The sequence below is a fragment of the Kockovaella imperatae genome (assembly GCF_002102565.1).
Source record: "Kockovaella imperatae strain NRRL Y-17943 chromosome Unknown BD324scaffold_16, whole genome shotgun sequence".
Taxonomy (NCBI): Eukaryota; Fungi; Basidiomycota; class Tremellomycetes; order Tremellales; family Cuniculitremaceae; genus Kockovaella; species Kockovaella imperatae.
The window spans coordinates 358123-376569 of record NW_019028956.1 but is presented as its reverse complement, the minus strand read 5'-3'; the positions used below and the strand labels follow the sequence as shown (position 1 = coordinate 376569).

Genomic DNA, 18447 nt, shown 5'->3' with positions numbered 1-18447 from the left:
ATTCTGGTCGAGTCGAAGCGAAATGTCACCCAACCCGATCTCGTGCATTGACGCATTCAAGCGAGGAGATTACTCGACGATGCGATTCAGGACACTCATTCCGTCTCTTGGGTCTCATCCACCCACATTCTCGACCTGGACTCCTGAGCTACCTGTAGCCACTGCACTACATATCTTGCACTGTCCATCTTGACCAAGCGGTATCTGTCCCATTGATCATCCCTCAAAGTCTTCTGCTCTTGTCCTCTCCAGGTTTAGCCCGAACCGCTCGACCGCCTACCCATTCTTTCCGCGATGGGCGGCAACGCATTGGGACGACAAGCGAACCGTATGAGTCTACCTCAACATCGAGCCTTTTCGACCTATTGTCAAGAACGACTCGAACCATTTTTCAAGGGCATCTACAAGTGGAAAGATCTCAAAGACAAGGAGTCGCATGGAGATTTGGACCTCGTTTGCGCCTGGGACGAGTATGATCCTACCGCCCATGTCAAAGGGTACGAAGAGGATCTAAGGTTTACACATCAAGTTCAAGAACGAAAGGGCATACCGTCTGCCAGTAACGCCAGCCCTAACTCTGGCTTATCCGTAGCGGGAGATGGAGCCACAGTACAAGCGCCGGGTGGCAAGGCTACCTGGTCGAAAGGCCTGGCACTGCACCCGGACAATCTCAAATTCCGAGCCTGGGTCTCAGACTTGGCCAAAGCTCTCAACGCATCTGCCTGGGCGAGGAACGGTATCAAGACCCCCATCATCTCGTTTGCAGTCCTATGTGAAGATCTCCCCTTTGAAGAAGCTCAGGACGTTCAGCCAACCGAAGAACAAAAGGCAGCAGGCCATGAGGTGTGTGCAACATTCATCTGAGTTGGCCTCTATTCTCGCTTACGCTCGTCCGTCTGCAGCCCTTTTGGCAAGTCGATTGTATCACCGTACCCAGCTCCACCGCCTCATTTGCGCTCCTGTCTACGTCCTATGGCGACTCCCTCGTTGTCCTTTCCTACGCACTCAAAATACTCTGCCCATCGTTCAGCCTCAGCTCCACGCAGTTCAACCTCAAACATTCCCCATTCAGCGGTATTCCTCCAATTCAAGTGCAGCTCACCACAGACCCTGTGCCCTTCTGTAAATGGCTAGGCGTAGACTATGACAAGTGGCAAGCGACAACATTTGCAGATAACCATGAGCTCTGGGAATGGCTCACAAACGTTGAGCCTTCCAGCATCCTCGGAACCATCTGGATCAAGTTGGCTGCGCCGCGAAAGGAGGATCACGACAAGGATTTTGAAACTGGGGATGGGACACCCGTCATACGGAATCACGTAAGGAAGATCTCAGGCGTTGCAAAGTTTCTCAAATGGTTAAGGAGACCAGATTCTCATTGGGTCAAGCTGGCTGTTGAGTGTGAAGCCGCAAAGTTGGGAGAGTCCACCATCAACCCCTCTTCTTGTGACGATACAGCTCGGTCTGTGGCTTCTGCAGAGCCTAGCCCCATCAGTACCTCGGTCGAGCAGCTCATCTTAGACCCTGGATCGCCGTCTCCCCTGGACAACCACGCACGAGACGCTCTGACATTCTGGGACTGTCAGTCAGAATACAATGTTCAATACGCCGATAGGCAAGGTCAAGCGCGGCTGCTGGCGGAACGGCGACAGAAACACTTGGAAAACAAGGCCAAGCAAGAGGCTCAGCTTGCTTCATTGGCCCAAGGCGTTGATCAGTTGAAGATTGTGAATTCTCAAGTGGACTTGTGAGGTCAGTCAGGGTATAGGAGGAGAGGTCACTGGCTCGCCATTGTGGGTCTCACTCAGTTGTCGTGAATATCCTCCATTCATCCTGTCCCGTCGTCTTTCTCATCCTCAGTGGCGATGTGTTGTATCTCTGACTTATACCTTGTATGGATTGGCTGGTCCACCCATCTTAACGAGTCACGCTCATGAATCGTACGATGTATAGAATGCTCTTTTGTTTACAGACGAAGCGACGTTCGCGCTATGCACAGGTGTCATGCATGTGAATTAGTATTATATACAAGACAGCGAAAATAGACTTGCTGTGAGAGGAGGCCAAAGAAGTATGTACAACGTAAGGGCAGTCTATATTCGTGTCGGTCGTTTGATCCACAAACGGCATCATATTACTGCTCGATCCAATCTTGCTCGTTCTGAATAGCCCTTCCTCATCGTCATCTCGACTGAGCCCATGTAAAACCTACATCACGCGAGCCGGGGGGCGTGATCGCGCTGGATACAGCAGCAGGTGTGGCCGTCTCGCCACCCTGTCCATAGGGCATGCCGAATTTCAGCGATGAGCGGGAATACGAGTCGCTTCTCTGTCGTGGTGTTGCTACATTGAAAACCGATGTGTTCTCCCTGAGAGTGGGTGGCAGCCCAATCTCAATATTCTTCGTTGGATCGCCACAAGCGGGATGGATGATATTCTCCACTGACAACGATTCTTCGGCAGCCGAGTGAGATGCGGGGGAATGGCTGGGAGCAGCCTTGCGGCTGAGTTCGGGACTCTCAGTTATCCAGATCCAGGTCGGTCGCTTGCGTACGGGCCCTGAGGACGTCGAACTTCGTGATGCAGTAGTCTTTCTCCCAGGGCTGGAACTGGGCGGCTTACCAGTCACATTCTTTGTAGCTGGTGAGATCGGCTCGTCTTTGGGACCTTGTGGACTTTGAGTCGATCGAGGGGGCACAAATGCCTTCCCCCTTCGCGATGGGGAAGCAGGTTTGGATCGTCCCTTGCTAGGCGTCTTGGGCGATTTGACCATTTGCGACAATGACGGTCCAGGAGGGGATTCTTGGGACATTGGAATGCTCTTCACGATCTGGGACATTGCAATCGTCTCTGCCTGAATTGGTGAGCCGGCTCGAGTCTGTGTAGGCAGAGCCTGCGAGGGGGCAACGTATGGGCTTGAGGAAATCATGGGGCTTTTACCAGGTTGACTTGGCTCGAGGAAGCAACCCCACTCATCTGACTCTGCGGACGCCTCCAATGAATCCAATTGAGACAAGTCATCCGCCAAAGCTTGAGTCGCTTCCTGCGAGCCTGGTACGTTCTGCTCCATCTGGGATATTTGAGAAGAATAAATCTCGGCGAATGAAACTTGAGGTGAAGGCAGTACATCCTCGGTATATTGGGAAGAAGGAGGGGTGAATGGCTGATAGGGTTGAGTAAAAAGGTCCGCTGCTTGTGATGTGGTGATCTCTAGAGACGAGACGATGTTCGAGATCGAGGATGCTGAGGCTGTGATAGCTCCTGACACTGAATCTGTCTTCTCCACTCTAGCTTTCTCCTTGCCGACTTTGGTAGTTGAGTCATGGATTTCATCTGAATTGTCATCTTCGAGAAAGGATGGAAGGGTGGGAGCTTGCGAGGGGAAAGACGGAGGATAGACATATGACAGAGTAGTGCCTTCGGTCGTCGTGGTAATATCTCCCGACTGTTTGAAAGGTAGGAGGCCTGCGGAGCGTAAGCTGACTGTCACCAAGTTATCCTATGCAACTGCGGCCATTTCGAAGCAACGCACGCTCGAGACCTTGTTCTTCATCCGCCGCTTCCCATCGTCCAAGCGAGACTTTCTGTCTCTTTACTCTCACTCTTTCAGGCACTTCCGCCTTCCAATGTGCAGTGAGATGGGTTTGTAGAGCATCCCTCGAAGCAAAGGTATCAGTGCAGAAATCCCATCTGAAGCGATAGAGTCAGTTGGTGCGAAACATCCGCGAGAGCTATTTCATCATGATCCTTGGCCCCGCCGGAAACTCACTTGCAAACGGCAGCTGATATCTCCTTCTCCAGCGGAGACACCATGTCAAAGACGTTTCTAGTCGTTGATATGCAGATTCAACCTTGTCAACATGTCAATGAATGATCCCAAAAGTGCCGAATTCGAAACGCGCAAGAATATCCCAGTTTCAACGCGCGGCGTGCGCCGAATATTGTCAGTCGGGCGAGACTAAAAGGACGGCCAACGGATAAGCAGAGTGGAGCACATTCATCCTTTGTATGGACAATTTGCCTCTGTGAGCCATTCTAGGACTCAAGAGTGGTTACAGACCATATGGCCAGCGAAGCGGGGGCGCAAGATTGATGATTTGAGCACCTTCCAGTTCAAACTCGCCCTTTGCTCCAAAAAGAAAGTGGCAGCCCGGTCCGCCGAGTCGGAAAACCTCATACAGTTCGTCCGAAGCAGACGCTCCTTTGTCACTGGGCAGCGGGTTTCCATGCATCCACATGATCATCCTACGGTCTTTCAGCTGCCCTCTCTTCCGCCGATCTACGCAGACATGGGCGGATGGACAAAGTCGTTTCAGCCGAAACCCGTTTGAGGGTCCTGCAGTAACGCAAAAAAGTCTTTCGATTAGTTCGGGTCGCCGAATTCCGTCCGAAGCTCGGTCAGCAGAGTGGCATACTGTATATAATAAGTAAGCGTCTACCTCAACAAATGAGGTCAGACTAAGCCACTGAACTACCCTTTTCCCCTGTCTCTCCGACATGTCACCCGTCGCGCTCATCATCGGTGCTGGTTCCGGCGTCGGCAAAGCCTGCGCTGAGTCCTTTTCGGCTGAAGGGTACCAAGTGGCAGTGGCTTCTCGGACTGGTCACAATCTGGAGAAAAGGTTCACATACTATCAACTCGACGCTTCTCATCCAAGTGCCATCTCTCACTTGTTTGAGAGGGTTAAAATGGATCTCGGTGTACCCAATGTCGTCATCTACAATGGTGGGCTGGTCAGAGCCAGGGGGGCGAGGGGGGCGACAAAGACGATGTGAGCTGACGCTCTATCAGCTTACACGTTTCATGGCGGAGAGGCGAAAGAGAACCTCCTCACCGTCAATCTCTCTCACGTCATCAACGATTTCAATGTCAACACTATCTCTCCTTATCTGGCTGCAGGCGAAGCGGTCAAAGGATGGCAAGAACTCGAAAAACAGGGACGCGTTGGGAAGCAGGGGGCTACCTTCATTTATACTGGGAACGTCTTCCCTACCAAGCCAAACCCTCACGCTATTGCTTTCTGTGCACAGAAAGCAGCAGTGAAGAATATCGTCTTGAACCTCTCCCAAATTTACAGGGAAGAACCGTACAAGTGAGTCCCTCGATACAAGAGAAGGGTCGTTCATGCTGTCTTCAGATTCTATTGGGGCGATGAACGGGCATCTGAAGGCGGAGCAGTCTATGGTGACATAAACGGACCGCTTCACGGAGAGACCTACCTAAAGCTGGCAGAAGAACCCAAGCAGCAGATCTACGATTACACATTTGTCAAAGGCAAGGGATACGTCAAGTTTGACGACCATGCATAGAGAAATAGGTCACGTTTGGTTACCATGCATAGACTTGTGTCGCGGGAAACAACCAGACAGTAGAGAAACATATGATCTTACATCGCGACTGATGTCACTCACTTCCCGCCAGTATACAGCCATCAGCTAGCTGATTGACGTACAGCTCAAAATCAAAGTCCTCGGGCATTTCATCAAGGATCGGTACTGATCCAGTACATGCGGATGGGTATACGTTCATCGTGTTGGCAGGCTGCTCGCGGGCTGTCGTTGATCCCGCCCCACCCCATGGTGTATTGCTGAACAGTAAAGAAGCTGTGTAGTGATTCGGATACTGCGTTGGTGTTGGGGTATACGGCATCTGACCAGCTTGGACCAGTAGGTAGTGATATGCCGCCTCCGCAGGGTGACCGTGTCCCGTGTTTTGGACCGCGTTCGTGCTCGTTGAGGTGCTGGATGATACGATATCTGAGAGCGCGGTCCATAGCTCTGTTGGGCGGGTCAAATCTGCATGAGGTTGAGCCGGATTCACAGGACGCTGTCCACGCGTGCGATCTGTATTGAGATCGACATGACCGTGAGATGTCGAGCCGGAGGTCCCATAATGGTCAGGCTGATGTTCGAAACCTCTCGAGACCGACAAAGCCTGTCCTGAGTCGTTGCTCTCCTCACAAGTCTCCAGAGAGCTGACTGTAGTTCGTCTAAGTCTCTTCAAAGACTTGCGTATTCGAGCAGATGTTATTGCCGGAGCGCCAACCTGACCATCTGCGTTCTCCAGAGCTCCCGCTGCAGACTGTAGCTCCGGCGGTGGTGGTGGCACAGCACCTCTTGATGGCATAACAATGATACCACCTGTCCCAATGTCCGTAGTGGTCATGAAATCGACCATCGTGTCTGATGTAGCCATAGATCCGACAGAAAGAGGCGAGTGATCGGCCCCCTCCAGGCTCGGCGATAGGTCGGATTCCGACGACCGTCCTGTCTGTTTGGTTTGAGATAACAGATAGTCACCCTCTGGTGAGTCTTGAGATTTCTGAGCTTGCTCATCTAGCCGTCGCAGCCTCGCTATGCTGGTCAGATGAGCCAAGTCCTCATCTGGCGAGTGAGAACCGTTTGTGCCGCGCAGTCCTGTCGCATCCTGTGTTTGTCCATGGAGAGCATCGGAGGCTCTCTCTTGGAGTCTGATAAGAGGCGGCAGGACCCGTTTTGCCCTGGTTCCATCCTTCAACGCCTGACATATACCCACCGCTCTTGTCAAGGCATGATACGCAGGCGAGGCGAAAGGACAGTTCGGAGCACGAATCGCGACAGCGGCTAGACAGACACACGCACTGGCACAGTGATTCCAGTAGAACCACCTGGAACCATGATCAGTCGGGATTCTCCACGCAACGTGCTCACCATCTAGTGACCAGAGAAGGGTGATAGATGATCAAGGCGTTCAAGCTGTTGATGATCTCCAGTGCATTCTCGAACAAGCTTACGAAAGACTTGCCAGAACGCCCAGTGCTAGGATCATCAGGGTTGTTCCGAAGCGCTTGAGCAAATGCTGAGCGATTCAGCAGGACGCGGACATGTGCCACAAGCAGGCGTATGGTGAGTCGTTGTAGAACCTGTAGTAGGCCGGTCAGTGGGTATCACCGATCGAGGCTCGTACCAGATGCGGATGCACTTCGTGGTCCAGCGGCAGAGAGCCGGTAGCCACGCCTGCCATGAGACACTCTGGCATCGAGTCCGTGACTGTCACCCATTAGACTCATGACAGGAGGCCTTGTTAGTGTGGCACTTACAATCCTGTATGTTCTGATCGATTCGAAGGATCTGCTCAACGGAAGCTGCATCATTCTGTGTTTGCTTCTTGGTCGTTAGATTGAATATTTTGACAACCGGTTTGGACTTACCAGATCGATGACCTGTTCTGTCATTCTTGCCAGACGATACATTTGACCATGAACTATAACTTTGTCAGACGACTGGAGAGCGACGGCCGCTCTTTGCCGCTCACAGGCATGTTTCTCAGTCGTCAAGTGGTCATGACTACTCGGGAACATCGTATCGCAAGACTTGTTGCTGCTCGTGCAAGGTCTACACCTGTGAGCTTCGCGACTGGACAGAAGTCTGACCTGCCGAAACACAAGGCTTGAAGACGATCCTGCATCTGAAGCCCAATGTCAAGGATCAAGACCACATATTCTTCTTCGACGGCTTACCATCAATTCCCACCATACCCGTCGTCTCTCTGCCGTCTCTTTCGGCGACAAGCCAAAGACGTCGCCATCTCGATGCAGCCCGAGCTGAGCGTCAGCTTCGAGACAATCAAGAGCTCCCCACCCTTTGCGCCATCTTGACTGCCGTTCCGAGAATCAGCCATGCTGTCTCCGGGGCCGATGTATCTGAGGAATGAGCGCCCAAGCGCAATGCCTATCGCCGCTCACCATCCGTGTTGAGCAAGAAGGTCGCACATAACAAGAGGGCCTGGACCGAAGCCAACGACGGCTGTGACGCGCCCTCTGCTTGAAGGCATGCTACACCGTTTCTGTACAATTCCTGGGCTCGGTGTTGATCTAATAGATCTGGATCAGAAGCGCTCCCCTTGCGAGGATGAAACTTGCTATGCGAGCCATCAAGATCGAAAAGCGCCCCTAGCCCCATGACGATGAAGACGCAGGCTAATTTGTTGGCGTTCGGTGGATACTTGGCATCATAGACTGTCAGGTAGTCCTGCTCGAAGGTAACACGAGGGATAGGGTGATGCCTAAGATCCGTCAGCATTAGCTTCTCAATTTGAGCAAACGCACATCCAGTCCACGTTATCCCGATAGTTGGCGACGAGAATACTACCCTCGTCATCCCACGAGGGCAGGCGTCCGAGGACAGTTCGGGGTCCCGTATTGGTACCTCCTCGGCCAGGTGCCACTAGGCCCAGGGCTGGTTCCCAAAGATCGTCAATGCCATCGAATCGGGGACTGACGTGCAGACCCGCAGTCTCAGGGGGCGTGGCAAGGCCACTTGCTTCGGAAAAGACGGGCCGGCCTCTATTGGGCTTCTCGTCTCCATCTTGAAGGTATTCGCTCCCTGCCAGACCCCCTATGAAGCGTGCCTGGCCATCCCTACCCATTGTGAGCGTTCCAAAAGCCTGCTCGATCTGCGCCTCTCCTCTCTGCAGGTCCAGTGCCTGTACCTGAGGCTTGACGTCAAACTTGTGATAGGAATGCAGGAGCAGCGGGTGGGTATCGAGCGAGTGTCGTGCGTGAGCATGAGCGAGTGCTTTCTCAAGTTCAGCGATCCGGTCGTTGAGCTATCACCTGGTCAGCTTTAAGCAACCATCCATTCCCCACCGCTTCGGTCTCTGCAGACACGACTCGTTTGCCCTTGATGATTCTCGTCTCCCCCGTTGGACAGACATGGGCACATCCTCGCTTGATGCCTGAGACGGGAGTCAGTCGGCGGATTGACGGGCGGGGCCGGGTCATCTCACAGGTCGTACAAGGCCATTGACGTGAGCATTTCAGTTTCAATCTGTAGTCTCGTGAGAGGAAGACCCTCTGTCAAACTATGCTCACTCACCTCTTACACTCGGCACAGCTGGAATTCTTGATTATCCTTCCATTCGACTGGTCCATGTTTGCAGCAGGAGAGGACAGCTGTATGGGGCCAGACTGATTCAGAGACGGATTCGTGTTCTCCACTGCCTCGAGCGAGCCGTCGATGAAGGTGAGCAAGTGGCAATTGGAGGTCCACAGCTTTACAAATGCTCTGACGAGGTCGTGAAGTTTGCCTCGCCGCGTTGCCCGAGATCAACACCCGAGATCAATGAACCCAGCGAGACGAACCCAGCGAGACTGACGATGTCAGTGTACAAGCGTGTTTTCCAAGGCTTTGCGATGGGTGAGTTCTCAGCCCTCGATGGTGTCCTTCAATGTCTGTCATCCTCACGTTGCTTATTCGACGGGCAAGATTCCAGCGCGGCGCGCTCGCGCAGCGGTATATGTTCGGCCGCAGATAGCATAGAAGAGTTGAGAACACACTGAGTGGACACACCCATACACGGTCAGGCCTAGGCACGCAAATGCGGCATCGTCTCTCTCGTCAGCAGGTACACGTCAGGCAGCCTGGAAGGAGGATGCACTGTGACCTCCATGCAATAGGTCGATTCAGCTCGGAGCACGCCGACACAAGTCTCGCCTATCGTATGGCCGAGCGGATTGACGGACGAACATGACTGGCGCCCCCTTACTCAGGCTTGGGTGCTCTCCAGGAGTTGTCTAGACTCGGTCAGGTTGCTGTCACGCAATCTGGGCGAGCTCTGCGCGTCATCATGTTCGATTTCCACAAGAAATGCGTACTGACGGATTTTGTAGCCTATTTCGCCCGATGAGGCGTCCCGTCGGTCTTAAGTTATCCCGGGATGAGGATGAAGGCATGCGTCTCGCCGCAGGACAAGCCAATAAGACATAGCTCAGCAGACTGTGCAGAAACCCTGCAGACTCTACCGCTGACTACAAGCACAAACTCACCATGCCCCAGATCACGAACCTTCGATTCGAGCGCGCTCAAGCTCCTTTCCTCGGTATCGGCTGCTCGAGGCCGCGATTGTCCTGGTCCTTCTCGTCTACCGACAACGACGAGCAGGACTGGACACAGACCGCCTATGAAGTGAAGATTGCCAGGGGGAACGTTGGGGTGGACGCTGATGCTGCATTGTGAGTATCAGAATAAGTTCGGGCATGCTGCATAGAGAGCATCGCTGATCCCGTACAGTCCTAATTGCACGATTCAGTCTGGCGACAACCTCTTTGTTCCATGGCCCTTCGCCCCGCTGTCTTCTCGAGAGCGAGCCGTAGTATCTGTCCGTGTCCAGGGCTCTACCCGGCGCTCAAGGGAGTCTCGCTGGTCGGAATGGATCCAGGAACCGATCGAGATCGGCTTGCTGAGCAAAGCCGACTGGTCTTGTCACATGATTTCCGGAGAGATGCAGGACAGCGCAAAAGCAAAGAGGCCAACAAGGTTCCGTACCACTGTCGAAATCCGAGCCAACAGAAACTTGAAGACTGCGAGACTGTACATCACCGCCCTCGGCGTCTACGAAGCATACATCAACGGTCAGCGAGTTGGCGATCAATATTTGGCTCCCGGCTGGACCGACTACCGATTCCGAATCGCTTATCAAGTCTTTGATGTCGGTCACTTAGTGAAGCCCGGCAAGAACGTCTTGGCAGCTTGGGTGGGAGATGGTTGGTATTCAGGTCGTTTTGGCATAGAGTCTGGCGAACAGAGGAACAACTACGGCGACAGGCTCGGCTTGTGGGCGCAATTGGAGATCGATGGGGTAGAGATTGCGAGAACTGAGGCGGAGAGCGGGAGCTGGCAGTGGGCATTTGGGAGCATTCTTCAGAGCGAACTTTACAATGGAGAGACCTGGGATGCGGATCAGGCATTGAGAGAACAAGGCTGGGACTCGGCAGACTGTGGGACAGCGGACATGTCAGCATGGCAACCGGTCGAATCGCTTCCGTCGATTCTGGATACAATCACCAGCATCGATTCTCCACCGGTCAAGGAACAATTGAGAATCCCAGGGCAAGAATTGTTGAGATCCTCATCTGGTCGAACCATCATCGATTTTGGTCAGAACCTCGCCGGATTTGTTTGCATCAAGTCTGTTCCACCTGATAGCTCATCGCGGATTACGTTGCAGCATGCCGAGGTCCTTGAGCATGGAGAGCTGGGTGTCAGACCGCTACGAACTGCTAAAGCGACGGAGACGATAACTCTTTCACCTCAAAGTGGACATCTAGTCAAAGGCTACTCCCCAAAGTTCACCTTCCACGGCTTCCGCTACGTGCAGGTCGACGGATGGGATGGGGTCAGGCCTGAGGATATCGAAGCCGTTGTGATACAGTCTTCGATGAGACGTACTGGCACATTCGAATGCTCTCATCCTTTAATCAATAGACTTTACCAGAATGTTGTTTGGTCCACAATGGGTAACACGATTTCTGTCCCAACAGACTGTCCCCAACGAGACGAGCGACTGGGTTGGACAGGAGACATTGCAGTGTTCACACCTACACTCTCGTACATGTACGAAGCGGATGGCTTCTTGTCTTCCTGGCTCAAGGATTTGGCAGACGACCAAGCTACTCCAGATCTGAACGGCAACGTCGCTGTCGTCATTCCCAACATCCTGAAAAAAGCATCCAACAAGCCTTTCGCAATCTGGGGCGACTCTGCCGTTACCGTACCATGGGATCTGTACCTCGCTACTGGTGATACGAAGATTTTGCAGGATCAATGGCCATCAGCACGAATGTGGCTCGATCAAGGGGTCTTGAGAGACGCAAAGGGTCTATTATGGTCAAAACAGCATCCTCAGCTTTCAGACTGGCTCCATCCAGCCGCTAGTCCCCGCCGTCCAGCCATCGGACCAACGGACAATCACCTAGTCGCGGATGCCTGGCTAATCGGTACGACACGAATGGCGGTCAAATGGGCCGAAGTCATCGAGGACGACAAGGCGGTTAAACAGTACACGGTGCAGATCCAGAATATGATCGAAGAGTTCCACAGGCAGTACGTCACACGAGATGGAAGGATCCTCAGTGATACTCAGACGGCCTTGGTTCTCATATTGCACTTTGACGTCTTCCCGCCGCCACCCTCCAGTTCCATCTTCTCGCTAAGCTCCCCTTCGAGTTACAATCCTGAGAAGCATCGCCAACAGTTGCAGCAGCGTCTAGGAGAACTTGTCCGTCAGGATCTGTGGTCTGTATCCACTGGTTTTGCCGGGACACCGCTAGTCCTCAGGACGCTTGCCGCCTCTAAGCTACACCACCACGCGTACAGGATGCTGCAGGGTGGGACCAGTCCCTCTTGGCTGAGCTGCGTTAAATTGGGCGCCACCACCATCTGGGAGAGATGGGACAGTATGCTCGCAGACGGAACCATTAACCCAGGAGAGATGACCAGCTTTAATCACTACGCCCTTGGGTCAGTCGCTCAGTTCCTGCATGAGACAACTGGTGGTCTCAGCCCCCTGGAGCCGAGCTGGAAAAAGGTCCTCGTCGCCCCCATGCCAGGAGGCACGATTCGTTCAGCAAAAACTTCCTTCGAGGGACCTCATGGTCTTGTCTACTGCGAGTGGGCCATCAACGTCGGGGCCAAAAATGGTCAAGTGCTAGTTGTGAAGACTGAAGTACCACCCAATACTACCGCCATCATAAGGCTGCCAGGCTCCTCAGATGTCGACGTAGGTAGCGGCAGGCGGGAGTACACAGTCCCATGGGAAGATGATGTTCGCTTCCCTCCCAAGCCATTGGAGGATCCGTTCAGCTCTCCTACCATCGATGTCTTCATCCCATAGAAACGGTAACTGACGATCATGCATCGCTCTGCTACTCTTCTTTCCATTCTGGTTCAGCATGGGATTATGGATACATGCGCCGGATTCAATGCGTAATGGATCGTGACATTGAGCGACCGCCGATTCAGATCTTATTCGACGGTTGCACCTCCCAGCATCTTATCCCGCCTTCAGTTCCTTCAGTTCGTTTTGACGGATTTGCATACACAACACATCAGGCTCCTCCTTCTGAGATCTCTACCGGGATAAATTCCTGGACAGAACTAAGCAGCAGTAATCTCAAGCTGCCTCTGAAGCGCGGTCTTTGTCTTTGAGAAGCGCCAGGCTTTCACCTTGTTTTCGAAAAGCTCATCGAGCTCCGCTGCACTGAGACTGTGGTTCATGATCACATGAGCGCCCTCCAGCGCCAAGGAAAGACAATGACTTACCCTTTTGGCTCGGGGATGATAAACCAGGCACCGACCGCAGCTGGCGCTCCGATACCAGTGTAAAAGAAGGCAGTTTTAAGTCCCCAGTTCCATGCGGTCGGGTTGAGCATGTAAGGAACGAGTACGTTCATAATCACTCCTCCGACACAGGAAATGGCGGCTGCAAACCCAGCAGTATAGGGTCGTAAAGACTGCGAAGACAGTTCTCCCACGAAACCCCATCCTGTGGAGCCTGAACATTGCAAGCCCACGACTGTAGATGGATAAGCGACAGCAGATGCCGATAGATGAGCTAATGCTTACTGTAAATGCAAGAGAAGAAGACGAGGAGTTTGTTACTGGCCGCCGTCTCTTTGACGACACCGAGAATACCGATCAACGTGACGGCCACCAACATGATTGTGAGTCCGCCACAACAGATGTTTCGTCTACCCACGTAATCGACGCTAGCCGCTACGATCCAGATGATGACGAGCTGAATGCCATTAGTGAGGCAGGTGACCGCAAAGGGATCGGCGATTCCAGCTGTCTTGAAAAAGTAAGAAGAGTAGGTGTAGAATAATGTAAGACCCAAGACTTGTTGCGCTGTCAATGCCCAAGTAGATGCTATTGTCCGTCGCAGGTGCTGGCCTTTGAAAATGGAGTACCATTTAGTGTGTCGGTTGAGGATCGCTTCCTCTTTTTCGTGTGTGACTGTCTGTGCCAGGACCTGATATTGATAGTCGACGTCGAAATCTGTTACTCCCCGGTAGAGGACTCGTAGGTTTCGCTTGGCCCTGTCCTCGAGGTCTCGGGATGCACACCACATAGGGGACTCGGGAATGATCAGGTAGATGATAAGCATGAGACCGATCTGCGCGTATTGCGTGTAGATGGGGATCCGAAATTCATTAGGTGCGTAGGTGGACATGACTTGTAGAGCGACAGGGGCGAAGGTATTGCCAACGGAGAACCAAAAGTTGTACATCATCAGGAGAAATCCTCGAACTCTGGTGGGCGCCACTTCAGTGACATAGGTCGGAGTGATGAATTGCAGAGAACCAACACCGATACCGCTGAATAGCTTCGCCACGAACCAGACTTGCCATCTCTTGGCCACTGCCTCACAGGTGACAGAGCATAGAAGAACGAACCACAAGGCGTACATGGCGGCTTTTCGTCCGTAGCGCGTAGCAAGGAAGGGCATAGTGGTCATACCGATGATTTGGCCCACGGACTGGATGGTGCCGATTGCTGAGAGTACGGGGGCCGACAGGGCAGGCTCTCCGGCCGCTGTCGTAGCTGTAGCGAACTGCTTGACGAACCCGGGGTTAGCGATGATGTTACCGTTAATCCCAACTAAGGGGGGAACTGTCAGCAAGAGATCTTCTTGACATTTGTGGCACCCACTTTGGTAGCCGTCAGTTGCGCCCGCAAAGGTCGCCGCGAAGCAGACAGCGAAGCACATTTTGAACTTGGCGACCGTTTGGAACACGGTAAGTCGCTCAAAGCCGGTCGCCACTTGCCCTCTGCTGAAGGCATCCTGCTTGGCGCCGCCCGAGTCGATTGTGGCATCGGCCTCGGGTACCATTTCAACGCCATACACGTCTTCCTTGACTTCCATCCTGTGGTCGGCCATCGGGCAAGCTGCTTTTAAAAGTTGCGAAGATGCTCTTCTAATCACCTGTCGAATCGTGATGATCAACAGATACGACTGAAACCATCTACAGTATTTAAAAGGCGGGGCTCACAAGTCCCCACGGACGAAATAGCCTAAGGATAGGTGCCTCACGGCATAAAGTCGTCCCGAAAAGAAAAGTTCCGCGGGCGAGTTAGCCTAATCCTGGGGACCGAGGCCCTCAGATTGATTTGACACAAAGCATGCGCGAGATGGCGACACCAGCACGAAGCAGAAAGGGATGTATGACATGTCGGAGGACTCGGGTAAGGTTCACGTCGGCGAGTCTTCAACCTGATACGACGGCCGAATTTCTAGGTGAAATGTGATGAACGTCGGCCCATCTGCGGACGGTGCCTGGCGAGAACGGCAACCTGCGTTTACAACGAAGACCCTAGTCCCCAGAGACATCGGGTTCAAAGGCCTATAGCTAGCTGTATCAGCTGTCGGAGGCGTAAGATCAAGTGTATAGGAACTGGAATCTGCCAGAACTGCTCTGCCAAAGGCGAGCCTTGCTCCAATGCGACGCCCATGGCACAGCCAGCCGCCAGTCTTGTGGACCCGAGTGGACTTTTTCCCTTTCCACCCGTAGTCCTCGGTGGCCAGTCAGAATCACAACGGTCGACATCGACGGTTGATCTCCGGCCGTATCTCATGTCCTTCTTCAGAACAGTAAACCGTGAGTCCACGCCGTGGCTTGCGCCGAATGCTGATCGACCAGACTTTGTGACTCTGGGCTACATTCACGAAGGGGATTTCTGGCAGCAACATGCGATCCAAGCGGCTCCAAGCACTCTCTCTCGTATCATGGCTGCCAACGCCATTCGCTTTGGGGACATTCCGGCCACTTCAGCCGATCTTTCTATGGCAGATGAATGGGCAGCCGAAGTGGGAGACAAGATGATCAATCTGGCAACGACCGAATTTGGTGCTCTCGAGCTAATGCAGATCATTCTTTGTCAGCATTATGACTTTCATACAGGGCGATACACTAGAGGTTACGTGATGGCTGGGATGGCCGCGCGCATGATGACTTTCTTGCGGCTCCACATGTTGGACGAAAGACAGCCTCCTCCACTGCTCCCCCTCCTCTCACTGGGTAGCTTGCGTCGTCTAGCGTGGGCGGTATGGCATCTTGACGCGACATTAGATGGTGGAAAATTTGGTTTCTCTTCGATAGCGGAGAATGCGCTCACCTTGCTATTGCCTGGGGGGATCCGAGACTATCTTGAACTTCGAGAAGAGGCCTGTCATAGTATGACGGAGGGTCACCACGACACCAGCTTAGAAGCCCATCTGATTCGAGCGCTATCAGCTCGACAGATTCTGGCGTCCTTGCACACCCGAATTGCTCGAAACCTCGTTCCACTGGACGAAATCCCCGAACTGGTAGATAGAGCGGTCGATCAGGCTGAGAGACTGCTGCAAGCCCCATTCGACTTTGTCAACCCCGATGTGGAATTCATCAAGTATAGAGATCAGCTTCCACTCTTGGTCTCCGTGCACGCGATGCGGAACACGGCTCGACGCCATATACATCTCCTGTACATCCTGATCGGCAAGACCAGACCCCATCGGCACAACCTGGTCCAAGAAGTGGAAGAGCTTTGCAAGCTGCTGACACACGCATTGCTCAGAAGCATTCCGCTTGATCCGCAGATCGCCATGCACGCTTATAATGGCATCGAAGTTCTGCTATTTCAGCCGCTCAGACTGCAGTTGGAAAGTGGCGAAGAGATCATCAGCAGAGAGGCCATCTCCAGCCTCATCGAGCCACTTCTACGGTGTATTCGCTCAGCAGCTGGACAATCGACGCTTGTGGCGCTCATTCACCCAGAAGCCGTAAATCGTTTACTTTTACGAGGCTTCACGGAGCATCTCATTGGGCATGACTGGCACGCCGTTTTGAGGAAAGTGCACACTTATACGGATGCGGACCGGGAATTTGACTTTGATGACAGCTTCTGGCGCTATCAAGTTGCCATCTCGAGACGCATCGGCCTGGATCGTGACCCAACGGATGTGCTCTTGGAGTCGCCTACCAGTCAAGCGGATCCTGACCTGTTCTCCCGGCTTCTGGCAATGCATCGGGACACCTTCGCCGGCGAAGAACAACGATTGGAAGATGTCATGTTCGACAGTGTGCAGATGCTCTGTCACTCTGACTCAGATGAGCCGCTGGGGCCTGAGGACTGGCAGCTGGCCCTGGGTAGCAACTGGCAGGCGTCCTTGCTACAAGTGTGAGAGGCTGCAATGCAGACGCTTTTCCGCCGCATCGAATCCTAGCACAATCTCCCATTAGTCTGCTGGGCCTTATGCCATCCTCGGTCTCGACAGAATAGGGTGGAAAAATGCATACCGCTGTAATACTGTGATATGGCTCCGAACGATTGCTACCCCTGGAGCACCATTGAGCGTCGACGTTTAGCACCGCAGGTACTATTTCTTTCCACACCAAAAACCATCTCTCCGACGGACTTTTCTCCTGATGGTCCCTCAAGAGACTCGCCGAGGCTGTTAACACAGATTCAGCACGGCATATAAGCCCCCTGAGTGGAGAGAGGAGCCACTCACACTCCGACGGGTGGGAGAACCGGAACAATGGATGAAGTGTCTATTTTCTCGACCCAAGCTGCTCGAGTGGAACCACTTGGAGCACATGTCGGTAAGGTCCGTCACTGCACTCAAAGTCACTTACCATGCTCCCTCTGGGTCCTGTACGGCGTGAAAAACGTTCCAGAGCTCAGTCTTGTCTGGACTCTGAAAGTGCTCTCACCTTGCTACCTATTTCCATGACGTAGGGAATCTGAGCGAGAGACCAGTGAAAGTACCATTTCGAGCCGATTTTATGCAGCTCTATTCGACCGTGTGAACACAGCCTCATAGGTTCAAACGGGTGCACACACCTGGAGCCCACATTGTGCCTTTTTGATCCATCTCTGGCGTCTGGTATGTGGAGCTAGTAAATAGTCAGTCAGATTTCTCTATGAAAGTCTAGCCTCACACTTGGGTAGGATCCTCCTTCAATTCTCTATGCAGATATTTAGCTGACAAAGCTGACTAACACTGTACATACGATATGGTGCTGGCAGAGAGCAGTCGCAGGCGCTTGCCTGTGGTCCATGTGAACCAATACCGCCTTGCATACGGTCAGCTGGGCTTATAGCTTTCAAGAAAGTCGCATACTGCGTGTCACCATCCCACACTGGTCAATGAGTCAGACGCGAGTTGTATGACTAGCACCTGACTCACCGATGAACGGGTCAGGGGCATTTGAGCTATGTATGAAGATTTAACCTAGTGCCACAATCAGCCATCTTATTGCTTACCGTATCGGCTGCAGTCCCCGTTAGCGACGTTTTTGACAAGGCCCTCACGAGACTCACATTTGTGAAAGTCACGGCTCGGACGATGCCAAGAGACAGCCATAGCAGACATGCGACAGTGCGCAACATGTCACCGGCTGATCTATTCGTGGAAAGGTGATGGGGAATATGAGAAAGGTCAGTGCGTGGCGGTGTCAACAGCTGGTCGCTATCCTGGTGAACAAGGAAGTTGGGAATCTTCTTGCATCCCCCTTATCGTGAGCTCACTTCATAAGCTGACAATCGGTGACTCAAAGGATGAAGGTCAGTGTTTTGAAAGGATGATCTCTTTACAGGGATTGGAGTTGCAAAGGGCAGGGGAAGGCAGCCTTTCAAACGCCACAT

The 18447-nt window shown here is 53.0% G+C and overlaps 9 protein-coding genes across 9 annotated transcripts; 4 read left to right on the top strand and 5 right to left on the bottom strand.

Moving 5' to 3' along the window:
* Window positions 1-11: 11 nt before the first annotated feature.
* On the top strand, window positions 12-2011 carry BD324DRAFT_658098 (hypothetical protein). The gene is made up of 2 exons (XM_022018875.1): window positions 12-843; window positions 903-2011. Exons 1-2 carry the CDS (start codon window positions 295-297, stop codon window positions 1749-1751), a joined length of 1398 nt encoding a protein of 465 aa, XP_021868345.1. The 5' UTR covers window positions 12-294; the 3' UTR covers window positions 1752-2011.
* BD324DRAFT_638213 (hypothetical protein) lies at window positions 1997-3872 on the bottom strand. Its single transcript, XM_022017089.1, has 3 exons — window positions 3770-3872; window positions 3533-3690; window positions 1997-3465 (listed from the first exon to the last, which is right to left on the bottom strand). The coding sequence occupies exons 1-3, from the start codon at window positions 3811-3813 to the stop codon at window positions 2183-2185; spliced, it is 1485 nt and encodes a 494-aa protein (XP_021868344.1). The 5' UTR covers window positions 3814-3872; the 3' UTR covers window positions 1997-2182.
* A 123-nt stretch (window positions 3873-3995) lies between these two features.
* BD324DRAFT_194186 (hypothetical protein) lies at window positions 3996-4654 on the bottom strand. Its single transcript, XM_022012145.1, has one exon. It carries the CDS (start codon window positions 4518-4520, stop codon window positions 4053-4055), a length of 468 nt encoding a protein of 155 aa, XP_021868343.1. The 5' UTR covers window positions 4521-4654; the 3' UTR covers window positions 3996-4052.
* Window positions 4415-5357, top strand: BD324DRAFT_194305 (putative short-chain dehydrogenase). The gene is made up of 3 exons (XM_022012146.1): window positions 4415-4726; window positions 4793-5093; window positions 5139-5357. Exons 1-3 carry the CDS (start codon window positions 4498-4500, stop codon window positions 5308-5310), a joined length of 702 nt encoding a protein of 233 aa, XP_021868342.1. The 5' UTR covers window positions 4415-4497; the 3' UTR covers window positions 5311-5357.
* Window positions 5358-5404: 47 nt separating this feature from the next.
* On the bottom strand, window positions 5405-8912 carry BD324DRAFT_653744 (fungal-specific transcription factor domain-domain-containing protein; the record flags this gene model as incomplete). The annotated part of the gene is made up of 14 exons (XM_022018698.1): window positions 5405-6647; window positions 6691-6902; window positions 6947-7029; window positions 7080-7143; window positions 7191-7243; window positions 7295-7374; window positions 7413-7447; window positions 7500-7583; window positions 7621-7682; window positions 7725-8044; window positions 8088-8587; window positions 8628-8716; window positions 8768-8808; window positions 8857-8912. 14 exons carry the CDS (start codon window positions 8910-8912, stop codon window positions 5405-5407), a joined length of 2922 nt encoding a protein of 973 aa, XP_021868341.1.
* An 895-nt stretch (window positions 8913-9807) lies between these two features.
* Window positions 9808-12652, top strand: BD324DRAFT_653743 (bacterial alpha-L-rhamnosidase-domain-containing protein; the record flags this gene model as incomplete). The annotated part of the gene is made up of 2 exons (XM_022018697.1): window positions 9808-9992; window positions 10051-12652. 2 exons carry the CDS (start codon window positions 9808-9810, stop codon window positions 12650-12652), a joined length of 2787 nt encoding a protein of 928 aa, XP_021868340.1.
* Window positions 12653-12915: 263 nt separating this feature from the next.
* BD324DRAFT_584164 (sugar transporter) lies at window positions 12916-14650 on the bottom strand (the record flags this gene model as incomplete). The annotated part of the gene is made up of 4 exons (XM_022013662.1): window positions 12916-13024; window positions 13081-13333; window positions 13384-14418; window positions 14470-14650. The coding sequence occupies 4 exons, from the start codon at window positions 14648-14650 to the stop codon at window positions 12916-12918; spliced, it is 1578 nt and encodes a 525-aa protein (XP_021868339.1).
* A 209-nt stretch (window positions 14651-14859) lies between these two features.
* BD324DRAFT_194161 (hypothetical protein) lies at window positions 14860-16807 on the top strand. The gene is made up of 4 exons (XM_022012144.1): window positions 14860-15003; window positions 15056-15416; window positions 15459-16651; window positions 16699-16807. The coding sequence occupies exons 1-4, from the start codon at window positions 14941-14943 to the stop codon at window positions 16747-16749; spliced, it is 1668 nt and encodes a 555-aa protein (XP_021868338.1). The 5' UTR covers window positions 14860-14940; the 3' UTR covers window positions 16750-16807.
* Window positions 16808-17055: 248 nt separating this feature from the next.
* Window positions 17056-18443, bottom strand: BD324DRAFT_194139 (hypothetical protein). The gene is made up of 11 exons (XM_022012143.1): window positions 18124-18443; window positions 18067-18074; window positions 17990-18015; window positions 17924-17942; window positions 17814-17876; window positions 17742-17768; window positions 17644-17696; window positions 17514-17593; window positions 17436-17452; window positions 17312-17386; window positions 17056-17251 (listed from the first exon to the last, which is right to left on the bottom strand). Exons 1-11 carry the CDS (start codon window positions 18190-18192, stop codon window positions 17131-17133), a joined length of 558 nt encoding a protein of 185 aa, XP_021868337.1. The 5' UTR covers window positions 18193-18443; the 3' UTR covers window positions 17056-17130.
* Between the last annotated feature and the right edge of the window lie 4 nt (window positions 18444-18447).